Source organism: Sander lucioperca, chromosome 21 (assembly GCF_008315115.2).
Source record: "Sander lucioperca isolate FBNREF2018 chromosome 21, SLUC_FBN_1.2, whole genome shotgun sequence".
Classification (NCBI taxonomy): Eukaryota; Metazoa; Chordata; class Actinopteri; order Perciformes; family Percidae; genus Sander; species Sander lucioperca.
The window spans coordinates 1,771,777-1,790,051 of NC_050193.1; the positions used below are offsets into that span (position 1 = coordinate 1,771,777).

Consider the following 18,275-nt stretch of genomic DNA (forward strand, 5'->3'; position numbering starts at 1 on the left):
AGTGGTGTAGTTTCTTCATCATGGTCTTAACTGACAACTGTTGACCATTTAACACACTTACACCTTCCTTTACTGTATTAGTGGGTGTTTATCAATGGAGGTATTATGACTTTTCATATGTTGGTTGTAGCCTTGTAGCTTGTGTGTTTACAGTACTATTTACCCTTTCTCACTTGCAGTTTAATGTATATCATACTGCCTGTGGTAGCTCATTAGCTGGTAGCGTTTACCTTGTAGTTGCTGATCATATTTTGCACTGCATTTGTCTGAAAGCTAGAAGCTACTGGACAATGAGCTAATGTTGCATACATGCAGTAAACTACAAGCTAATGTAAACGGTTAGCTACTGCAATTCTCCTTACCGGTAAGTGTTATGACTACTACAAACATGAACTCCCACGAGTTTTTAATTTATTGACATGGGATAAATAAGACAAAACGACTATTGCTTACATTAAAGCCTATCGGTGTCGGTAACGTTACCTACCTTTGCACGTTGCGAGCAAAGTTCCTGACAGAATATTCTCCTCCTGCAAGCAGACTGACGCCGATTCACCAACAGCACAGTTCATAGTTCCACATCCATTTCGTCCAGTGTTTTGAAATGAGAAACGGCTAGTCCGTCTGTTAAATGCATAGACAGTGAGGCACTTTTATTTTTTCACCTCTCCTTCCTGTCAAAAGACAGACAGTGCGTCTGTCCAATCAGGAGGGTCCGTCCTCTACTAGATAGGCCCTACCTTTTCCGGTAGAAGTTAATGCCGTTGTGTTTTGTGATTTGTTGAAGCGTTTTCATATTTGCTGTCGTGTTTTCATATTTGCTGTCGTGTTTTCATATTTGCCGTCGTGTTTTCATATTTGCTGTCGTGTTTTCATATTTGCTGTCGTGTTTTCATATTTGCTGTCGTGTTTTCGTATTTGCCGTCGTGTTTTGATATTTGCTGTCGTGTTTTCATATTTGCTGTCGTGTTTTCCTATTTGCCGTCGTGTTTTCCTATTTGCCGTCGTGTTTTCATAATTGCCGTCGTGTTTTCCTATTTGCTGTCGTGTTTTTCTATTTGCTGTTGTGTTTTCCTATTTGCCGTCGTGTTTTCCTATTTGCCGTCGTGTTTTTCTATTTGCCGTCGTGTTTTCCTATTTGCCGTCGTGTTTTTCTATTTGCTGTCGTGTTTTTCTATTTGCCGTCGTGTTTTCCTATTTGCCGTCGTGTTTTTCTATTTGCTGTCGTGTTTTCATATTTGCCGTCGTGTTTTTCTATTTGCCGTCGTGTTTTTCTATTTGCCGTCGTGTTTTCATATTTGCTGTCGTGTTTTCCTATTTGCCGTCGTGTTTTTCTATTTGCCGTCGTGTTTTCCTATTTGCCGTCGTGTTTTGATATTTGCCGTCGTGTTTTTCTATTTGCCGTCGTGTTTTCCTATTTGCCGTCGTGTTTTCATATTTGCTGTCGTGTTTTCCTATTTGCCGTCGTGTTTTCCTATTTGCCGTCGTGTTTTCATATTTGCCGTCGTGTTTTCCTATTTGCTGTCGTGTTTTTCTATTTGCTGTCGTGTTTTCCTATTTGCCGTCGTGTTTTCCTATTTGCCGTCGTGTTTTTCTATTTGCTGTCGTGTTTTTCTATTTGCCGTCGTGTTTTCCTATTTGCCGTCGTGTTTTTCTATTTGCTGTCGTGTTTTCATATTTGCCGTCGTGTTTTCCTATTTGCTGTCGTGTTTTCATATTTGCTGTCGTGTTTTCATATTTGCTGTCGTGTTTTCCTATTTGCCGTCGTGTTTTCATATTTGCCGTCGTGTTTTCCTATTTGCCGTCGTGTTTTCCTATTTGCCGTCGTGATTTGCACTTCAGGGCCACCGTAGACTGCAGCAGAGAAGCTGTATACAGCTTTGATATTATTGGTATTTTTAGCCCAATAAACACTGTTTTAATCAACATTTATTCACCAGATCTTAACATGGTTTATATGTATTTATTTTAATGTTATTATTTCGGTCTATTTCGGCCTGCTAGAATTCAGATAGAAAGCAGGTTTAAGGAGTCTCCCCCTGCAGGAATTCAGATAGAAAGCAGGTTTAAGGAGTCTCATCCTGCTGGAATTCAGATAGAAAGCAGGTTTAAGGAGTCTCCCCCTGCAGGAATTCAGATAGAAAGCAGGTTTAAGGAGTCTCCCCCTGCTGGAATTCAGATAGAAAGCAGGTTTAAGGAGTCTCATCCTGCTGGAATTCAGATAGAAAGCAGGTTTAAGGAGTCTCCCCCTGCAGGAATTCAGATAGAAAGCAGGTTTAAGGAGTCTCCCCCTGCAGGAATTCAGATAGAAAGCAGGTTTAAGGAGTCTCCCCCTGCTGGAAGTTAGAGAGAATGCAGCTTTAAGGCACTTCCGCATTTGACTCACTTCGCCGAACCGGAGAGTAACACGTGAATTATACGCACCACTCTTTTTTTTTCAGCGGTGCGTGACAAAGAGGAAACAGGAAGCATGAACGAGCTCGCGGGTAACGTGATGCCAGGACTCTCAGAGTGACTGCAGGTCTCTTGTAAACTTACTGGGTTAAGATGAGTTCTTTTATGGTGAATGAAAGGCTTGATCCCACCAAGTAGGTTATCCAATCAAATCCAAGCATTGATGTCAATGCTGCTGCCAGTTCTGCCGTTGTTTACCTTTTTCTTCTTCTTCTAGTCCGTAGAAAGAGCAACGTTGGTAGCCTTTGCTCATTAGCGCCACCTCTGTTCAGGAGAAGACTGCAACAAGTGTCGTGAGCACCAGCGCGGGTATAAATGCTGCGTTCATGCCACCTGGGAATATCAGGGACCGCTCTCCGTGATTACGTTGTTTTTCCGACCACCAGCGTTCACATGGTTAGGATGGTCGGGATGCGTGTTCTTCTTCTTCTGTTATATTGGCGTTTGGCATAACAACTTGTTGCATGACTGCCACCAACGGTTGGCTGTAGTCTAGAGCATCAGGTGGTGAAAACATGGAGGCCACAATAACAAAGATTTTCTGCTGTTTTTTTTATGAAGCATAGAAACAGTACATGGACAGGTGTGTGTTTGTGTTATCTGCAGGACAACCAACGGGAAAGGACACGGATAAGGTGCTGTCTTTTATACATGGGCCTGTTTATGAATAATCTGAAACATGTTATGTCTGTATGTTTCTTGGTAGAGGCGTTTGTCCTCAATAAACAGTTTATTGTCATTGAAATATGTTCAGTGAACCAAAGTCGCCTCCATCAAACGTCAGTTGTCAACAACACGTCACCAACTGGGAAACTCTGTCAGCTAAATCTGGAACGAGTGTCCCACCTCTGATTCCCACAGGAAGGGACGTGAATGATGACGTTTTCACTCGGAAAAATGTTTTTCCGATGTCCATGAACGCACGGCTATACTTTACGATGACATCACTGACAGGGCTGCACAATGGATTTTTATCGCCATCGTATTTTCAGCAAAAAAAACACATGATTTTTTTCACCGTTTGTTGTTCACACACACACACACGCAGACACACACACACACACACACACACACACACACACGCAGGCACACACACACACACACACACACACACACACACACATAGAAAGAGAGACACACACACAGACACACACTAAGGAGGGAGTTCAGTCGATGCCTGAAAGTATTGGATTGGGTACCCAGTGCTGTTCATCACAAGTGCTATCGTCATGACGATATCTGCCTCCCACGGTGCAGCCCTGACCACTGATGTATGAGTGAATGAGTGAGTGTGTGTGAGGGTGAGGAGGATGCAGGTGAGATCGACACGGAGGTGATCGATGGTGAAATGAGGCGAAGTGAAAGTGAGACTTGAGTAGAAAATTGAATGAAGTGTTTACGCTCCCACGCAGCTCCGATGACATCATCGACAGCACAACATGAATGACAAACAAACAGTGGAAATCGTTATCAATCATCACAAAGGTTACTACAGGTCACAGCTCGGCTCTGTGGAGGACAGAGTTGTACTCCAACTAAGAAACATGGCCGCTTCCTCTGACAAAGTGTTTGTGGTCTCAGAGGGAGTTACGTGCTGGAACTATTTCTTCTCCAACAACAGTGTATCCATCCGCCCAGTAATGTGCAGTGTCTCCAGGGGTGGATCCCAAGTCTCCCATTTATATTTAATATCGCCTATCTTGAACTGGAAGTTGCTCTGGTCTTCTGAGGAGCTATGAGCTATGAACTTGGAAACACTAGAACGAGCCACAAAAACGTCTGAAAAAGCGGTGGAGGGATCTCTGAGGAGCTATGAGCGAGGACACAAGGTGCATAACCTATAAATTGTCTCCTCGCATCCTCCACTTGCCTCCCTTCCTTGCGTCTTAGTCCCTCCCACCGAGGAGACACGGGAGGAAATCATGTGTTTTAGAGAGATGACACTACCTTTCCTCTGAAGAGTCACATGAATCCGTCAGCTGTTTGGGTGGAGTTAGCAACTCCTTCCGCTGCACGGATTCCAGGAAGACTGCTCTCTGGATCCTCGCCTAGAGCTCCTTGGTGATCCCTCCTCGATGCTCGGTAGCCTGGTTGACACCAGACCCTTCTCAGTTTCTGCACAAGGTTCATTCGCAGCTCATTTCCAAAGGGGCGTCACCAACGGACGCCGCTCAAATGCCTCTGGGCGCAATTGGATAGTCCTTCAACCAATCAGACTAACGATCCGGGTGACGCTGCGCTTTGGTGGCCGCCATGTTTAATGTAAACAAAAAGCTGCTTGCCGTCGCTAAGCTATCGTCGTCGTGTAGAGCCCGCCTCAACGGTTGTGATTGGTGTAAAGCCCGCCTCAACGGTTGTGATTGGTGTAAAGCCCGCCTCAACGGTTGTGATTGGTGTAAAGCCCGCCTCAACGGTTGTGATTGGTGTAAAGCCCGCCTCAACGGTTGTGATTGGTGCCTCGATTTGGAAACATTTGAAATGGGCTTGAATGGGCTCTTGGCCAGATGGACTTGCAGAGTAAATCTCAAATTTGCCGGAAGTTTGTCAGAGTTTTCCCAGGCTAGGTCCTCGGGGCAGGAATAAGAGCTTTGAGACGGACTTCACAGAGGAGGGGCCGAGGAGATGAGGAGATATCAGATAAGTGGGACATGAGATGCAGCTCTTCCTGGAAGCCGTGCAGCTGAAGGAGTTGCCAACTCCGCCCAAACAGCTGACGGATTCACACCACGCTTCAGAGGGAAAGGACATCTCATCCCTCTAAAAACACATTTCCTCGTTTCCTCTTATGCTTATTAAAACATTGTGTTAATCAGTTAGTTTACTGTATCTGTGTGGTTATTTGCAGTGAAACAGCCCTGAATGTTTGGCCTTTTTGCTTAAAGAAGTGAATTATTATAACTGATTCATTCAATGTTTTCACACAATCACATCTGCTCTTCAACAAGAAATAGTTCCAACATGTAACTTCCTCTAAAACTGTGCTTTTAGGTTTCTGTTTGTGTCTAGAAGAGACTGTTAGTGAAACTCTGGACAGCATGAGTCATCATCAGTGTAAAGGCGCTGACACACCAACCCGATAATCAGAGGCTTAACATGCGCGTTCTCTGCAGGACGCTGCAGGACCCAACCAGCCGCTCCACAGACAGCAGAGTATCACTACTGAAATATTACTGAATGATCAAACCACAATCAGCTCCGACTCAGGACAGATCAGCCAAGGAGGAGGACAGAAAAGTTCAATCTTCATCATCACAAACAAAACAAACATCTCAGACGTGGAGGGACAGAAAAAAGTGGAACAAAAAACAAACATGAAAATCAGCTGATTCAGAGTCCTGATGTTTGTAGAATGATAAATGTGACCGTGGGGATGTTTGTTGTGTTGTTGTAATGTTTTAAAGTGCCCATATTATGAAAAAATCAAAATCTTTTTCTGGGATTTGGGGAGTTATGTTGTGTCTCTGGTGCTTCCACACACATACAAACTTTGAAAAAAATCCATCCATGGTGTTTAGAGTGAGATAAAGTTTCTGAATGTGTCCTGTCTTCAGTCTCTGGGTGAGCTGTTCAAAATCGGCACGGCTTGTGACGTCACAAGCCGAAACGAGTAGGCTAACCGCAACCATTAGCTCGTAGTGTTAGCATGCTAACGCTATGGCTAACGCTAGCTTGCTAACGCTAGCATGCTACCTCGTTCTCAATAGCAAAGCACTGCTACAACACACACAAGTTCACCATAATCTACAAAAGAACTACTTCCATGTGCGCCCTCATTTAGAAGTCTCCCAGCTAATCCTGCCTTGTAACTGACTGAAGTTGTAGAAACAGCCTTTCTTTTACTGTCTATGGAGCTAGCTAGCTGACATGATCTACATCTGAGCTACTGGGCATGTGCAGTGCAATCAAAGATAGTACAGAAGAAGAAGAAGAAAAGAGGTCTCACTCTGTAGCTAAAACAGAGACCAGGTGAAAAGAGGATCTGCAGCAGTGAGAGAGAGCGGTGCAGTACAACAACAATATGGTGTTTTTAGAAAATTAAACCATGTAAACCTATTCTGGTACAACCTTAAAATACAATTATGAACCTGAAAATGAGCATAATATGGCTGCTTTAAATCCTCCATCAGTGTATCTCTGTCACAGGGTGTGAATCATGACTCAGCAGTTTCTGATGGATGTTCAGACAACTATCACTGGATTACTGCGATACTGAAGAAACGTTAGGAACAACTTCTGCTGCCTCTTTTTTTCTAGGAAAAGTCTGAATAGGAAGATTTTAGAAAGAATTGTTTTTAAATATCTTGAGAAAAAAAGTCGCAAGTTTGTTAGAAGAAAAAGACAGAATATTTTAAGGAAAAAAGTTGGAAAATGTAAAATAAAAAGTCAGAATATTTTTTGAAAAAATGAACCGTGACGGTTGGAGACGTGTGTGGAAACGGCCCTGACCCAAATAGCGTTGGGCATCGTTTGGATTTTAACAATTCTGATTCCAATTCCGATTCTTTCTTTTGATTCCGGTTCTTATCGATTCTTGATTCCGATTCCTTTTTTGATTCCGATCCTTTGAGGGGTGGAGTTGAAACGGGTCACATGCCTATTTTCACAAATAAGAGGAAAGTTTTATTTTGATTCAATGGTGGTTTGCAGTTTAACAGCATTTTCAACGTAAAATAAAGCCAGACTAGAGCGCTGCTTACTGAGCTCCAAGGCTGCAACACAACAAGCACCTGGCCGCCTCGGAAACCAAAAACTTGTGCATATTAAATTGGGAAGTGATGATCGGATTTGAAACCAAATCCTATAAACGATTCCAAACGATTCCAATAAAGAAACGATTCTACTGGAATCGTAATTTTTGAAATGATTCCAAGTAGGAATCGGTTCTCGATGCCCAATCCTAGACCCAAATGTCTCCTAGCGTTATTTCTCCTGACGTGGACTCCTCAGATGGTTTAGTTTAGATCTAATATCTTCACCTTTAAAACGGAGACTCTTCAGAGATCATCTCAGGGTTTAAAATGTCAGAAAAAGCATCAAAAGCGCTGAAAAGATGCAAAAACATTGGAAAAAAGGCAAAAGAAGTAAAAAAAGCGAGGAAAAATACTTTTTTTAAACGACAAAAATGTCAAAACGTTTAAATCCCCGTCGACCTGTAACTTTTGTGTTTTTCTGGGTCGAAATTTCAACATTTTGTTGTTCTTTTTCGACACTTATCTCGACGTCTTTGGCGATTTTAATCCTATTTTTTGTAATTGTAATTTTTTTAATGACGTTTTTTGAAGTTTTTTAGTCGCTTTTTCTGATGTATTTTTTACACTTAAAAAGAAATTTAATTTCACAAGTTTTTGTCACCTCTGGAGATCGCTTTTTCTGATTATTTTTGGTCATTTTTTTCAGCTTTTTAAAAAAAAAAATGTTTTTGTCGATTTTTCTCCTGCGTTTTTGTAGCTTTTTCCAACATTTGTCACTTTTTTCAACGTCCGTTTTTGTCGTAGTTCTGATATAGGAAGTTTTCGTAAACGGGTCAAATTTGACCCGAGACGACAACAGGAGGGTTAACAAAGTGCACAAAAAAGCCTCTTCAAAGATCTATCTATATGAATTTATATGGGATGATTCAAACGAAGATCGATGTGAATCGGAAAATCTATTGTTTTGAACCCAGCCCTAATCCTAATAATAATAATAATAATACTACTAATAATAATAATCCATGTGGATGTTTTGGCAGGTTCATGATCTTCTAAGCGGCTGGCTGAAACCCTGCTGCCTCCTGCAGTCGCCCTCTAACATCAGAAGGTTTGTCTCTTACTCTCTGTCTTATCTGCAGCAGTCCTCTGCTGATCCTCAGACGGCGGCGCCTGTGGCCCCTGCGGCGCCTGTGGCCCCTGCGGCCCCGGGGGCCCCTGGCTCTGTTGCTGGTGTAGGTATTGGTATAAGCGAATGTATGGGTGATCTGTGGGAGGTGTTTGGCTCTTTGGTGTTTGGCTCTTACTGTCGAGCAGCGGCGCGCTGCGGTCGTTCACCACCGCCACCTTCTTCAATATCATAGACACTTTATGATCCATTTCTGTGTGAAATCTGTGTAAAATCTCTCGTAAAATATATAAATAGAATCCCTGTAGACACCTGTAGTTCTGTAGACTAGGTGTGATTTGGGGTCAAGTTGCAGCATTGGTGCATTTTTCAATTGGTTGTGTTAGTGTTCACACTGCACTTTGCCAAACACTGTAAACACGGGCATGCATGTGTGTGTGTGTGTGTGTGTGTGTGTGTGTATATGTGTGAGTGTGTGTGTCTGCGTGTATGTGTGTGTGTGTCTGTGTGTTTCAGAATTTTGTGATTTCCTTGCCATAAATAGAGACGTTTTTACCAGAAATTGGTGCCTAAAAATGTATCAGAATGCAGGAATTGAAGTCTTTTACCTTCAAAATTTCCAGGGGGAAGAAACCCCAGACTCCCCCTGCTCTATGTGTTCCCCCAAAGGCCAATTCTGAGCAAGGAAAAAACCTGAAGTATAATCACAGACAGACATTAAAACATATTTAAATTGCAGAGTTAGAGAGTTAAAATAGATGAAAAGATGGAGAACCAGACAGACAATATGTACAGTGTCAACAGAGAGAAACACGGACAATCAAACAGACAGACAGTGACAACAAGGACCAACATACTGTAGAGAATGACAGTAACAGCATACAAACGGCATCAACAGACAGACAGTATGTGTATATTTGTTATAAACGTGTGCTCTTTAAAAAGTAGTAAGCATTGTTTGCCAGTTACTTACATTAAATGTTTAAAAATCTGTTACATAAGGTACTACTTATATTATTTCACCATCTGTACTATAGGAGCTGTTAGCGCGGATACAACTGCCCATGATAAAGGGAGTGCACCATCCCTTTATCACTATTAAATCACTGTTCTTTATTATCAACGTTTCATTCCTTTGAAAACATTTGGCAGAACAGCTGTTGTGTCTTGGTTGCCGTGCTGCGTTGCCGATGTGTGAAAGAGAGGAATTTGCTGGATACTGTTCTTGATTATAAAAGGTTTATTACATCAAAGATTACAGCATCCATTTACAGACTCCATAGAAAGTCTGAAGAACACACCGCCAATATGCATTCTAAATCTGGCTCTAAAACTCACAGCATATATTGAGTATGCTTAGGTAACATGTTAGATAACATATGAACATGTGAGTTGACATAGCATAGGTTAGTGTCCTCTTCAGGGGCTTCCTATAGTTCGTTAACTCCTCAACATCCAATCCCAGACCGTCTATTGAACATCCCAGCGAAATCACGCCACTAAGAGGTTAATCATTACTCCCTGTACTGCCACAGTGCCCATGATGAACGTTCTTATTATGACTCAGCACATTTGAGCTTTATACAGACATTAAACCTATAAGTCCATCAGATACTACACAGCAGTCTTTTTTTTTTTACCAAGTTGGATTGCTTTCGTGAACTTCTACTATCTAGCTTATACTTTTAGTTCTCAACACAGGGTCTGTTTCAGCCCCCCCCCCTTTCCCCTTCTCACACAGCTTCGGTGCACGGGACCTTCTCAGCAGGGGCGCCTGTAGCTGCAGGGGGCACCAATTTGCCAATTCCCCACACAGTGAAATGATAGATAATAGTAGTAATAATTTTTTTTTTTAAAGTGCTTGTGCCACCCCCCATGTGTCATGAAAAAATGCCGCCCCGGGCTGCAGCCCGCTTCGCCTGTGCCACAAACCACTACTGCCTGTGAATGTGTGTGAGAGGAAACAGATGAGACTCAGGAACCGACTGAGAGTTTATTAGAGACAGAGAGCAGTCAGAGAGAAACATGCTGTTAAATCATCACTACAGTTAGAACTAGTGGCTGTCCTCCAGCAGAGCACACAAGTCACTTTTTACAACAATTATTAACATGGTTCTGCCTGTTCAGTAGCTTTTTACAGTTTTTGACTGAACAAGATTTACAGCAAACAGTTTTGGAAGGCAAACGGGGGGAGGAGGAGAGAGACTTCCTGTCGCAGTTAAAAATGCATCGTACGCCCTGAAAAATAAATCCGTAAAATAAGAGACAAAGAAAAAGTTGTGGCGGACTGTTACCCAGAACTTTGTCTCATATATTGTATGTAGTGTGTAGCTGCAGTTTAAATACACAACTTCTAGAATGTCAAAAAAAACACTTTGAAAAAAGTGTCACAAAGGTCCAAAAAACAGTTTTAAAATGTCCGAATTGTCCAAAAAAAAAGCGCGAAAAACGTCAAAGTGACAACGTGGACTTTTTTAATCTCCCAAAACCCTCCGCAGCCGATAGAAGTTGTCGGAGAACAAGTTATACAATGTGAATCTAAATGTCAATCACTTCTATGGACAAACACACAGACAGATGTTAAGCTGTTAACACACAGACCGATGTTACAGCTGTTAACACACAGACCGATGTTACAGCTGTTAACACACACAGATGTTACAGCTGTTAACACACACAGATGTTACAGCTGTTAACACACACAGATGTTACAGCTGTTAACACACAGACCGATGTTACAGCTGTTAACACACAGACCGATGTTACAGCTGTTAACACACAGACCGATGTTACAGCTGTTAACACACAGACCGATGTTACAGCTGTTAACACACAGACCGATGTTACAGCTGTTAACACACAGACAGATGTTACAGCTGTTAACACACAGACCGATGTTAACACACAATTTTGAATGTTTTATTTATATTTTTGTCCTTCTTTGTATGTGTTACTTATGTTTGTTTTTATAGTTTACTTTCCCTTTTCAGGATTCTACACGTCTTCATTTTGTTCAAGAAAACTTTATGGACACACCGCGCTGGCAGCAGAACGTGTGTGTGAATGAATGAATGAATGAATGAATGAATCTTTAACTGTGACTGGAGACAAAGACAATAACCCAATAACAACATTAACGACAATCTGTTATTAATAAACATGACAACAGAAAAGTGCTGAGTCACTGTTCAGATCCAAACCTGCAGATTATAAACTCAAAATGAAAAACATGAATCAGCAGAAAACCATGAGAGACGAGTGGAGAAAAGAGACACGATATTCAAATATTAAAGACGGATTTCAGAGTAAAATCTGAGTTATTATGAGATTGAGGCCACGTCCACACGTACCAAAACAATCTTTTTTCTCCCCGTCTTCCCTGGGACCGTGTTAAAAAAAGTGCGTCCAAACAAATCCATTTGTAAAAGACTTAACGCACTACTTCATATTCCAGGCCTATAGGTGGCGTTGTTTCTGCTACAGAAATTCACAAAAAACAGAGAAGAGCATATTCTTCACTTCCACTTCCGTTCATAACACGATAGACTATAATAACTTTCACCACTGCTCATTTTATAACGGCCGCCGCAAGAAAACGTGTCTTTGTTTACATTGTATAATGTGCTGTTGGATTGCTTTTTATTTTGCAATTCTGTCTGCCATCGGACATGATTGCAGCGTGCTAGCAGCGAGCTAACATTAGCTCTGCTAGCTAACATTGGCAGTCAAACAAACATCAATGAACCAATGTCTTTTTGATAATCTACACATTTTTTCTTGCGGTAGCCTTTCTACAATAAGCTGTGCTAAAAGTTACTATAATCCATTCAAGGAGATAATAAGCAGACAGATTAGCTAGCTAGTTGATACGTTGTCTACTTCCACTTTATAAACAGCTAGCTAACCATAGCAGCTAACGTTAACGTTACGTCCCTGCTGGAGCAGTCAGCTACTTTAGCGATGTTTAACGTTAGCTACATAACATTAGTAATATATCTTGTGTAGAATTCAGGACCGGCAGAGCAGAGGGAAGTGTCAGGAAGCAGAGACAAACTATTTAGATGAAGTGAGTTAGCTTGACCGCAGTTGTGGCCGTGTACTAGCTAGTGTGGGCTATGAGGTTGAGGGGTGTGGCGATGACATCATCGATTCGCACATATGCGTCTTCACCGTCCAAACAATTTTTTTCACCCTGGGACCAGGTTTCAAAAAAAGTGCGTTTTCAGGCATTGCATTTACAGGATTTGTTTGGACGATCGGCCCAAACAATGCTAAACATGTGCGTTTGCCTCAAAAAGCGTCTCTGTGTGGATGGCCCCTGAGACTTTAAACATCATGCTGACGTCACCTTCATATATTTACATAAACATGTCTTCTAAAGACAAGTTTCAAATGTTTGAACTTTTCTCATAAAGTCTCAAAAAGCCTCGTAGTGTTTCATCCTTAAATATAACTTTGTCATTAAATCTTCTTTACATTTGGACTTTATCTCGGAGACCTTTTCCTCGTTAGTTGTTGTTTAGATTAGGTTTACAGTGTTTCTGAACATTACGTCTTTAATATTGTTCTTTTCTCTCTTAACGTCACAATGATTTACTGTTCAAAACAAACACTCTGAATTCTGGGTAATTATTCAACTCTGAGTTTAGAGACTGAAAACTAAACGTCCAAATAAAGACGACAAGTTGTGGTTGTAGTTAGAGGAGACAAGGAAGGGAGGGAAGGAAAGGAAACAAGAGAGGTAGAAAGAAGAGGAAGAAAGAAAAGAAAGGAAGGAAAGAAAGGAGAGGAAGGAAAGAAGAGGAAGGTCAAGAGAAAGGGAAGAAAAAGACAAAGATCCTCTGAGCAACAGTTCAATAAGAAGAGAAGAAGGGAGGAGGGAGGGAAGGAGAAAGGAAAGTGTTAGCAGCAGGCAGAAGACTTCCTGTCTGACTGATTGTCTGCCCCCCCCCCCAACATGGTACAACCCGCTGAGTGCCTGCAGCAGCAGCGGCGGGAGTCAGGTGACTTGGTGTCGTCCATCTTGGCACTTAAAGACTCTCGGAGGCCACGTCCCGCCAAAATAAAGCGCTGATGATGCAGGGGAAGTATTTACAGGCGACACACACGTCACAGGAACTGATTTCAGTTCAGTTAGTTAGAACAGACTCAAGTTGTTAGTGGCTGTTGTCCCTGTTTACATCTTAACCTTTGACCTTCTCACTTCAGTAGAGTTACCTTGGACATGTTGCTCTTAAATCTCCGCTGGTTGCCTCGCTTCAGAAGGGTCGAAAATCAGCAACTTTCCCTTTTTTTAGCATTTAGCTTAGCACAGCGCCATGACAACCATAACTGGCTTGGCTGTGTCATCCTCCCCAGCTCTGCCTTTTTGTCCAAATACGGCCACTTCTGGTTCCCAAAAACCAAGATGGCCATGTCCAAAATGCCTCAAAGGCTTCAGAACAGCAGTCCACAGACCAACAGGTGACTCCGTTATGTTTATCAGGAAGTCTTGATATTTGTAATATAGTGTAATAGTTTTGTAAATTAGTAACAAAGTAAAACTTAACTCATAATATTAAGACTTTTAAAATGATGCCTCCTTTGAACCTGCGACAGTTTACAGTTTGTGGCTTTCGTCTGCAGCTGTGAACTGATGGTCTGACACAGAAAGAGAGGAACACACTCCTTCATTTTCTGTTTGTCATCCCTCCATCCAGGAGAACTCAATCACTGAAGTCCAGCAGCATTTGTTCCTCTTCTTCCTTCCTTCACCTCGCTCGTAGGTCTCGCAAACAAAAAGTGCAAGTGCAAAAAGAGAACTAAAACATCTAAAGTTGTTCATGCTGTCCAGAGAAAAAGAAGAAGCTGTAGATGAACGTTTTCATCACTTTCCTCTCCTCCAACAATCAGCTGTGAGCGTAAACGAGGCGGCGAGGGAGGCTGGAGGCTGCACAATGATGTCATCACACAGAACGGAGAGGGGCTGTGTCTGTGTGTGTCTCTGTGTGTGTCTAAGTATGTATGTGTGTGTGTGTCTCTGTACGTGTGTGTGTGTGTGTGTGTGTGTGTGTGTGTGTGTTGCAGCCCTTCACCTCCCAACAGGAGGCAGTGGAGGAGCTCCTCTCATCACTGCAACAGACAAACAACAGAAACAGCAGAATCAGTCACAACTGGTTCCACATTTAAAAGCATTTGCTTAATTCCAGTGTGTGTGTGTGTGTGTGTGTGTGTGTGTGTGTGTGTATATTTGTGTGTGTGTGTGTGTGTGTGTGTGTGTGTGTGTGTGTGTCTCTGTGTGTGTGTGTGTGTGTCTCTGTGTGTGTGTGTGTGTCTCTGTGTGTGTGTGTGTGTGTGTGTGTGTGTCTCTGTGTGTGTGTGTGTGTGTGTACCTCTGTTGGCCTTGCTGGGGTAGATCTTGGCAAAGTGTCGGTACTCTTCTGGAGGAGGGAAGTCGTCCAGAGGATGGAACGAATACTTGGACTCAAAATCATCTGCAGGAGGAGCAGAGACACCAAATATTATTTATTATCCAACAACAGAGTGTGAGGTGATGCTCCACCTTCAGAGGAAGACTAGTAAAGGGAAGACAGAGGACAGAGAGACGGATGAAGAGAGAGGACAGAGAGACGGATGAAGGGAGAGGACAGAGAGACAGATGAAGAGAGAGGACAGAGAGACGGATGAAGAGAGGACAGAGAGACGGATGAAGGGAGAGGAGGGAGAGACGGATAAAGACAGAGGACGGAGAGACAGATGAAGGGAGAGGAGGGAGAGACGGATAAAGACAGAGGACGTAGAGAGACTGATGAATGGAAGAGAGTACAGAGAGACGGATAAAGGGAGAGGAGGGAGAGACGGATAAAGAGAGAGGACGGAGAGACGGATAAAGAGAGAGGACGGAGAGACGGATAAAGAGAGAGGACAGAGAGACTGATGAAGGGAAGACAGAGGACAGAGAGACGGATGAAGACAGAGGACAGAGAGACGGATAAAGACAGAGGACAGAGAGCCAGATGAAGACAGAGGACAGAGAGACGGATGAAGACAGAGGACAGAGAGACTGATGAAGACAGAGGACGGAGAGACGGATGAAGGGAGAGGAGGGAGAGACGGATAAAGACAGAGGACAGAGAGCCAGATGAAGACAGAGGACAGAGAGACGGATAAAGACAGAGGACAGAGAGACGGATAAAGACAGAGGACGGAGAGATGGATGAAGGGAGAGGAGGAAGTCATGGAGAAATGGAGCGTAAGAAACGAAGCATAACTCAAGGAACAGGAACCCCGCCAGGCCTGAAGTCTTTATGCCAAAAATAATGCTCCATATCTAATGTTTCCTATATTCATCTCTCTGTTATATACATAATGCTCCATATCTAATGTTTCCTATATTCATCTCTGTTATATACATAATGCTCCATATCTAATGTTTCCTATATTCATCTCTCTGTTATATACATAATGCTCCATATCTAATGTTTCCTATATTCATCTCTGTTGTATACATAATACTCCATATCTAATGTTTCCTATATTCATCTCTGTTATATACATAATACTCCATATCTAATGTTTCCTATATTCATCTCTCTGTTATATACATAATACTCCATATCTAATGTTTCCTATATTCATCTCTCTGTGTTATGTAAAGGCCCAACACCATGAAACATGATATAAAGACTGGAGACCTCTCTGCCTCTGAGCTGTAGTTGGTGCTACACTATGAACTGAGCTCTCTAGCCAGCAACATAGCTAACTAGCAAAGAAAAAAAAGAAAAAATTGTTTGAACTGACTCAGCATGTGACGGAGCCCACACACAACAAGGGGCACACTCTGGACTTGATTATCTCGAAGGGTTTCAACATTTCCAAGGTTGTGGTGACTGATGCTGCTCTCTAGGATCATTCCTGTGTTTTCTTTAATGGCACTATCTCTGTGCAAAAAAGTGTCCAAACAAAGTTAATAAGAAAACGGTATATCACTGACAACACCAGTGAAACATTCATTCAGCTTTTCACCTCCACACCCGCCCTCTCAGGGGTCTCAGTCACTGAGCTTGTAGACAATTTCAATTGTAAAATTACAAATGTTATTGATGCCATTGCTCCCATTAAGGTAAAAACTGTCTCTGATAAGAAAAGATCTCCATGGAGAAATGACATACTGGTAAGAACAGAAAAAAGAGAGTGTCGAAAAGCAGAACACAGGTGGCGAAAAACTAATCTCCAGGTCCATTATAACACCTATAAAGAGAGACTTCGCACTTATAATTTGGAACTGAGGAATGCAAGGCGGTCCTTCTTCTCGGACATTATTGCCAAAAACAATAATAATTCACGTGCTTTGTTTGCTACTGTTGATAGGTTAACAAACCCTCCAGTACCAGGAGCATCTCAACTTTTATCCACAAAGGCCTCCAATGATTTTGCCACCTTCTTCAATGACAAAATTCAGAAAATTAAACAAACAGTCAGTGCTTCCATATCGAGTACAGGGTATGTGTTGTCACAGTGTCCAGGCAAAACAGATTCCAATATGACCCAATTCCATATGATTAACCGTAAAAACCTGGAGGACATTATACAACATCTGAAAACCTCCTCCTGTTGCCTTGATATTCTACCAACGGGCCTTTTCAAAAATGTTGCAAAATGTTTGGCTCCAGATCTTCTACAGATTGTAAACATGTCTCTTCTCTCAGGTATCTTCCCACAGGCCCTGAAAACTGCAGTCATTAAGCCACTCTTAAAAAAGAACAATCTAGACACGTCACTAATGAGCAACTATAGGCCGATATCAAACCTTCCATTTTTAAGTAAAATCATTGAAAAAACGGTTTCTCAACAACTGAACCTTTTCTTGTCACTAAACAACAGTTTTGATGCCTTCCAGTCTGGTTTTCGACCACACCACAGCACTGAGACAGCTCTTGTTAAAGTCTTTAATGACATCCACTTAAACACAGATAGTGGCAAAACTTAAGTCTTGGTATTACTTCGTCTCAGTGCTGCATTTGATACGGTCGACCATGACATTACTAGACCGATTGGAAAACTGGGTTGGCATTTCTGGCTCAGTACTAAAGTGGTTTGAGTCTTATTTAAAGAATAGGGACTACTTTGTGTCTATAGGGAATTATTCATCTGAGCATACAAATATGACGTGCGGAGTTCCCCAAGGCTCAGTTCTGGGGCCTCTCCTGTTTAACATCTACATGCTTCCACTGGCTCAGATTATGGAAAACAACAAAATAAGTTACCATAGTTATGCGGATGACACACAAATTTATATAACCTTATCGCCAGGGGACTATAGCCCAATACAACAACTGACTAAGTGCATTGAACAAATTAATGACTGGATGTGCCAGAACTTTCTTAAATTAAATGAAGAAAAAACTGAGGTGGTTGTTTTTGGAGCAAAAGAGGAACGATTAAAAGTCAGCACTCAGCTTCAAACGATAATGTTAACAACAACAGACAAAGCCAGAAATCTTGGTGTAGTCATGGACTCAGACCTGAATGTTAACAGCCACATTAAGACAATTACAAAGTCAGCCTATTACCACCTTAAAAATATATCAAGGGTTAAAGGACTTATGTCTCAGCAAGACTTGGAAAAACTTGTCCATGCTTTTATCTTCAGTAGACTTGACTACTGTAACGGAGTCTTTACAGGTCTCCCTAAAAAATCACTCAGACAGCTGCAGCTGATTCAGAACGCTGCTGCTCGAGTCCTCACTAAGACCAAGAAAGTGGATCACATCACTCCAGTACTGAAGTCTCTACACTGGCTTCCAGTGCCTCAAAGAATTGATTTCAAAATACTTTTGCTGGTTTATAAATCACTAAACGGTTTAGGGCCTAAATACATTTCTGATCTGCTGCTACACTATGAACCACCCAGACCTCTCAGGTCGTCTGGGACAGGTCTGCTTGTTGTCCCCAGAGTCAGAACTAAACAGGGGGAAACAGCGTTTAGTTTCTATGCTCCACATATCTGGAACAAACTCCCAGAA

General features: G+C 42.1%; 3 protein-coding genes across 8 annotated transcripts in view; 1 reads left to right on the forward strand and 2 right to left on the reverse strand.

Annotated features, from left to right (window-relative positions):
- LOC116062299 (cephalotoxin-like protein) overlaps positions 1-18,275 on the reverse strand; it is a 1,100,540-nt gene that overhangs the window by 144,423 nt on the left and 937,842 nt on the right. The window lies entirely within an intron of this gene.
- Positions 1-18,275, forward strand: part of LOC116061950 (SE-cephalotoxin-like) — a 98,824-nt gene that overhangs the window by 47,926 nt on the left and 32,623 nt on the right. The gene's annotated exons all lie outside the window — the stretch shown is intronic.
- Positions 8,734-18,275, reverse strand: part of LOC116062302 (WAS/WASL-interacting protein family member 2-like) — a 20,471-nt gene continuing 10,929 nt past the window's right edge. For 3 of the 5 annotated variants that reach the window (XM_035996656.1, XM_035996653.1, XM_035996657.1), the window contains exons 7-8: positions 14,643-14,744; positions 12,702-14,382 (exon numbers count right to left, since the gene is read on the reverse strand). In XM_035996656.1, the coding sequence (XP_035852549.1) occupies positions 14,342-14,382; positions 14,643-14,744 (143 nt within the window). In that variant the 3' untranslated portion in view covers positions 12,702-14,341. Of the gene's footprint in view, positions 8,753-12,701; positions 14,383-14,642; positions 14,745-18,275 lie in introns of those variants that run through there. The other 2 variants (XM_035996655.1, XM_035996654.1) reach the window with 2 other exon arrangements.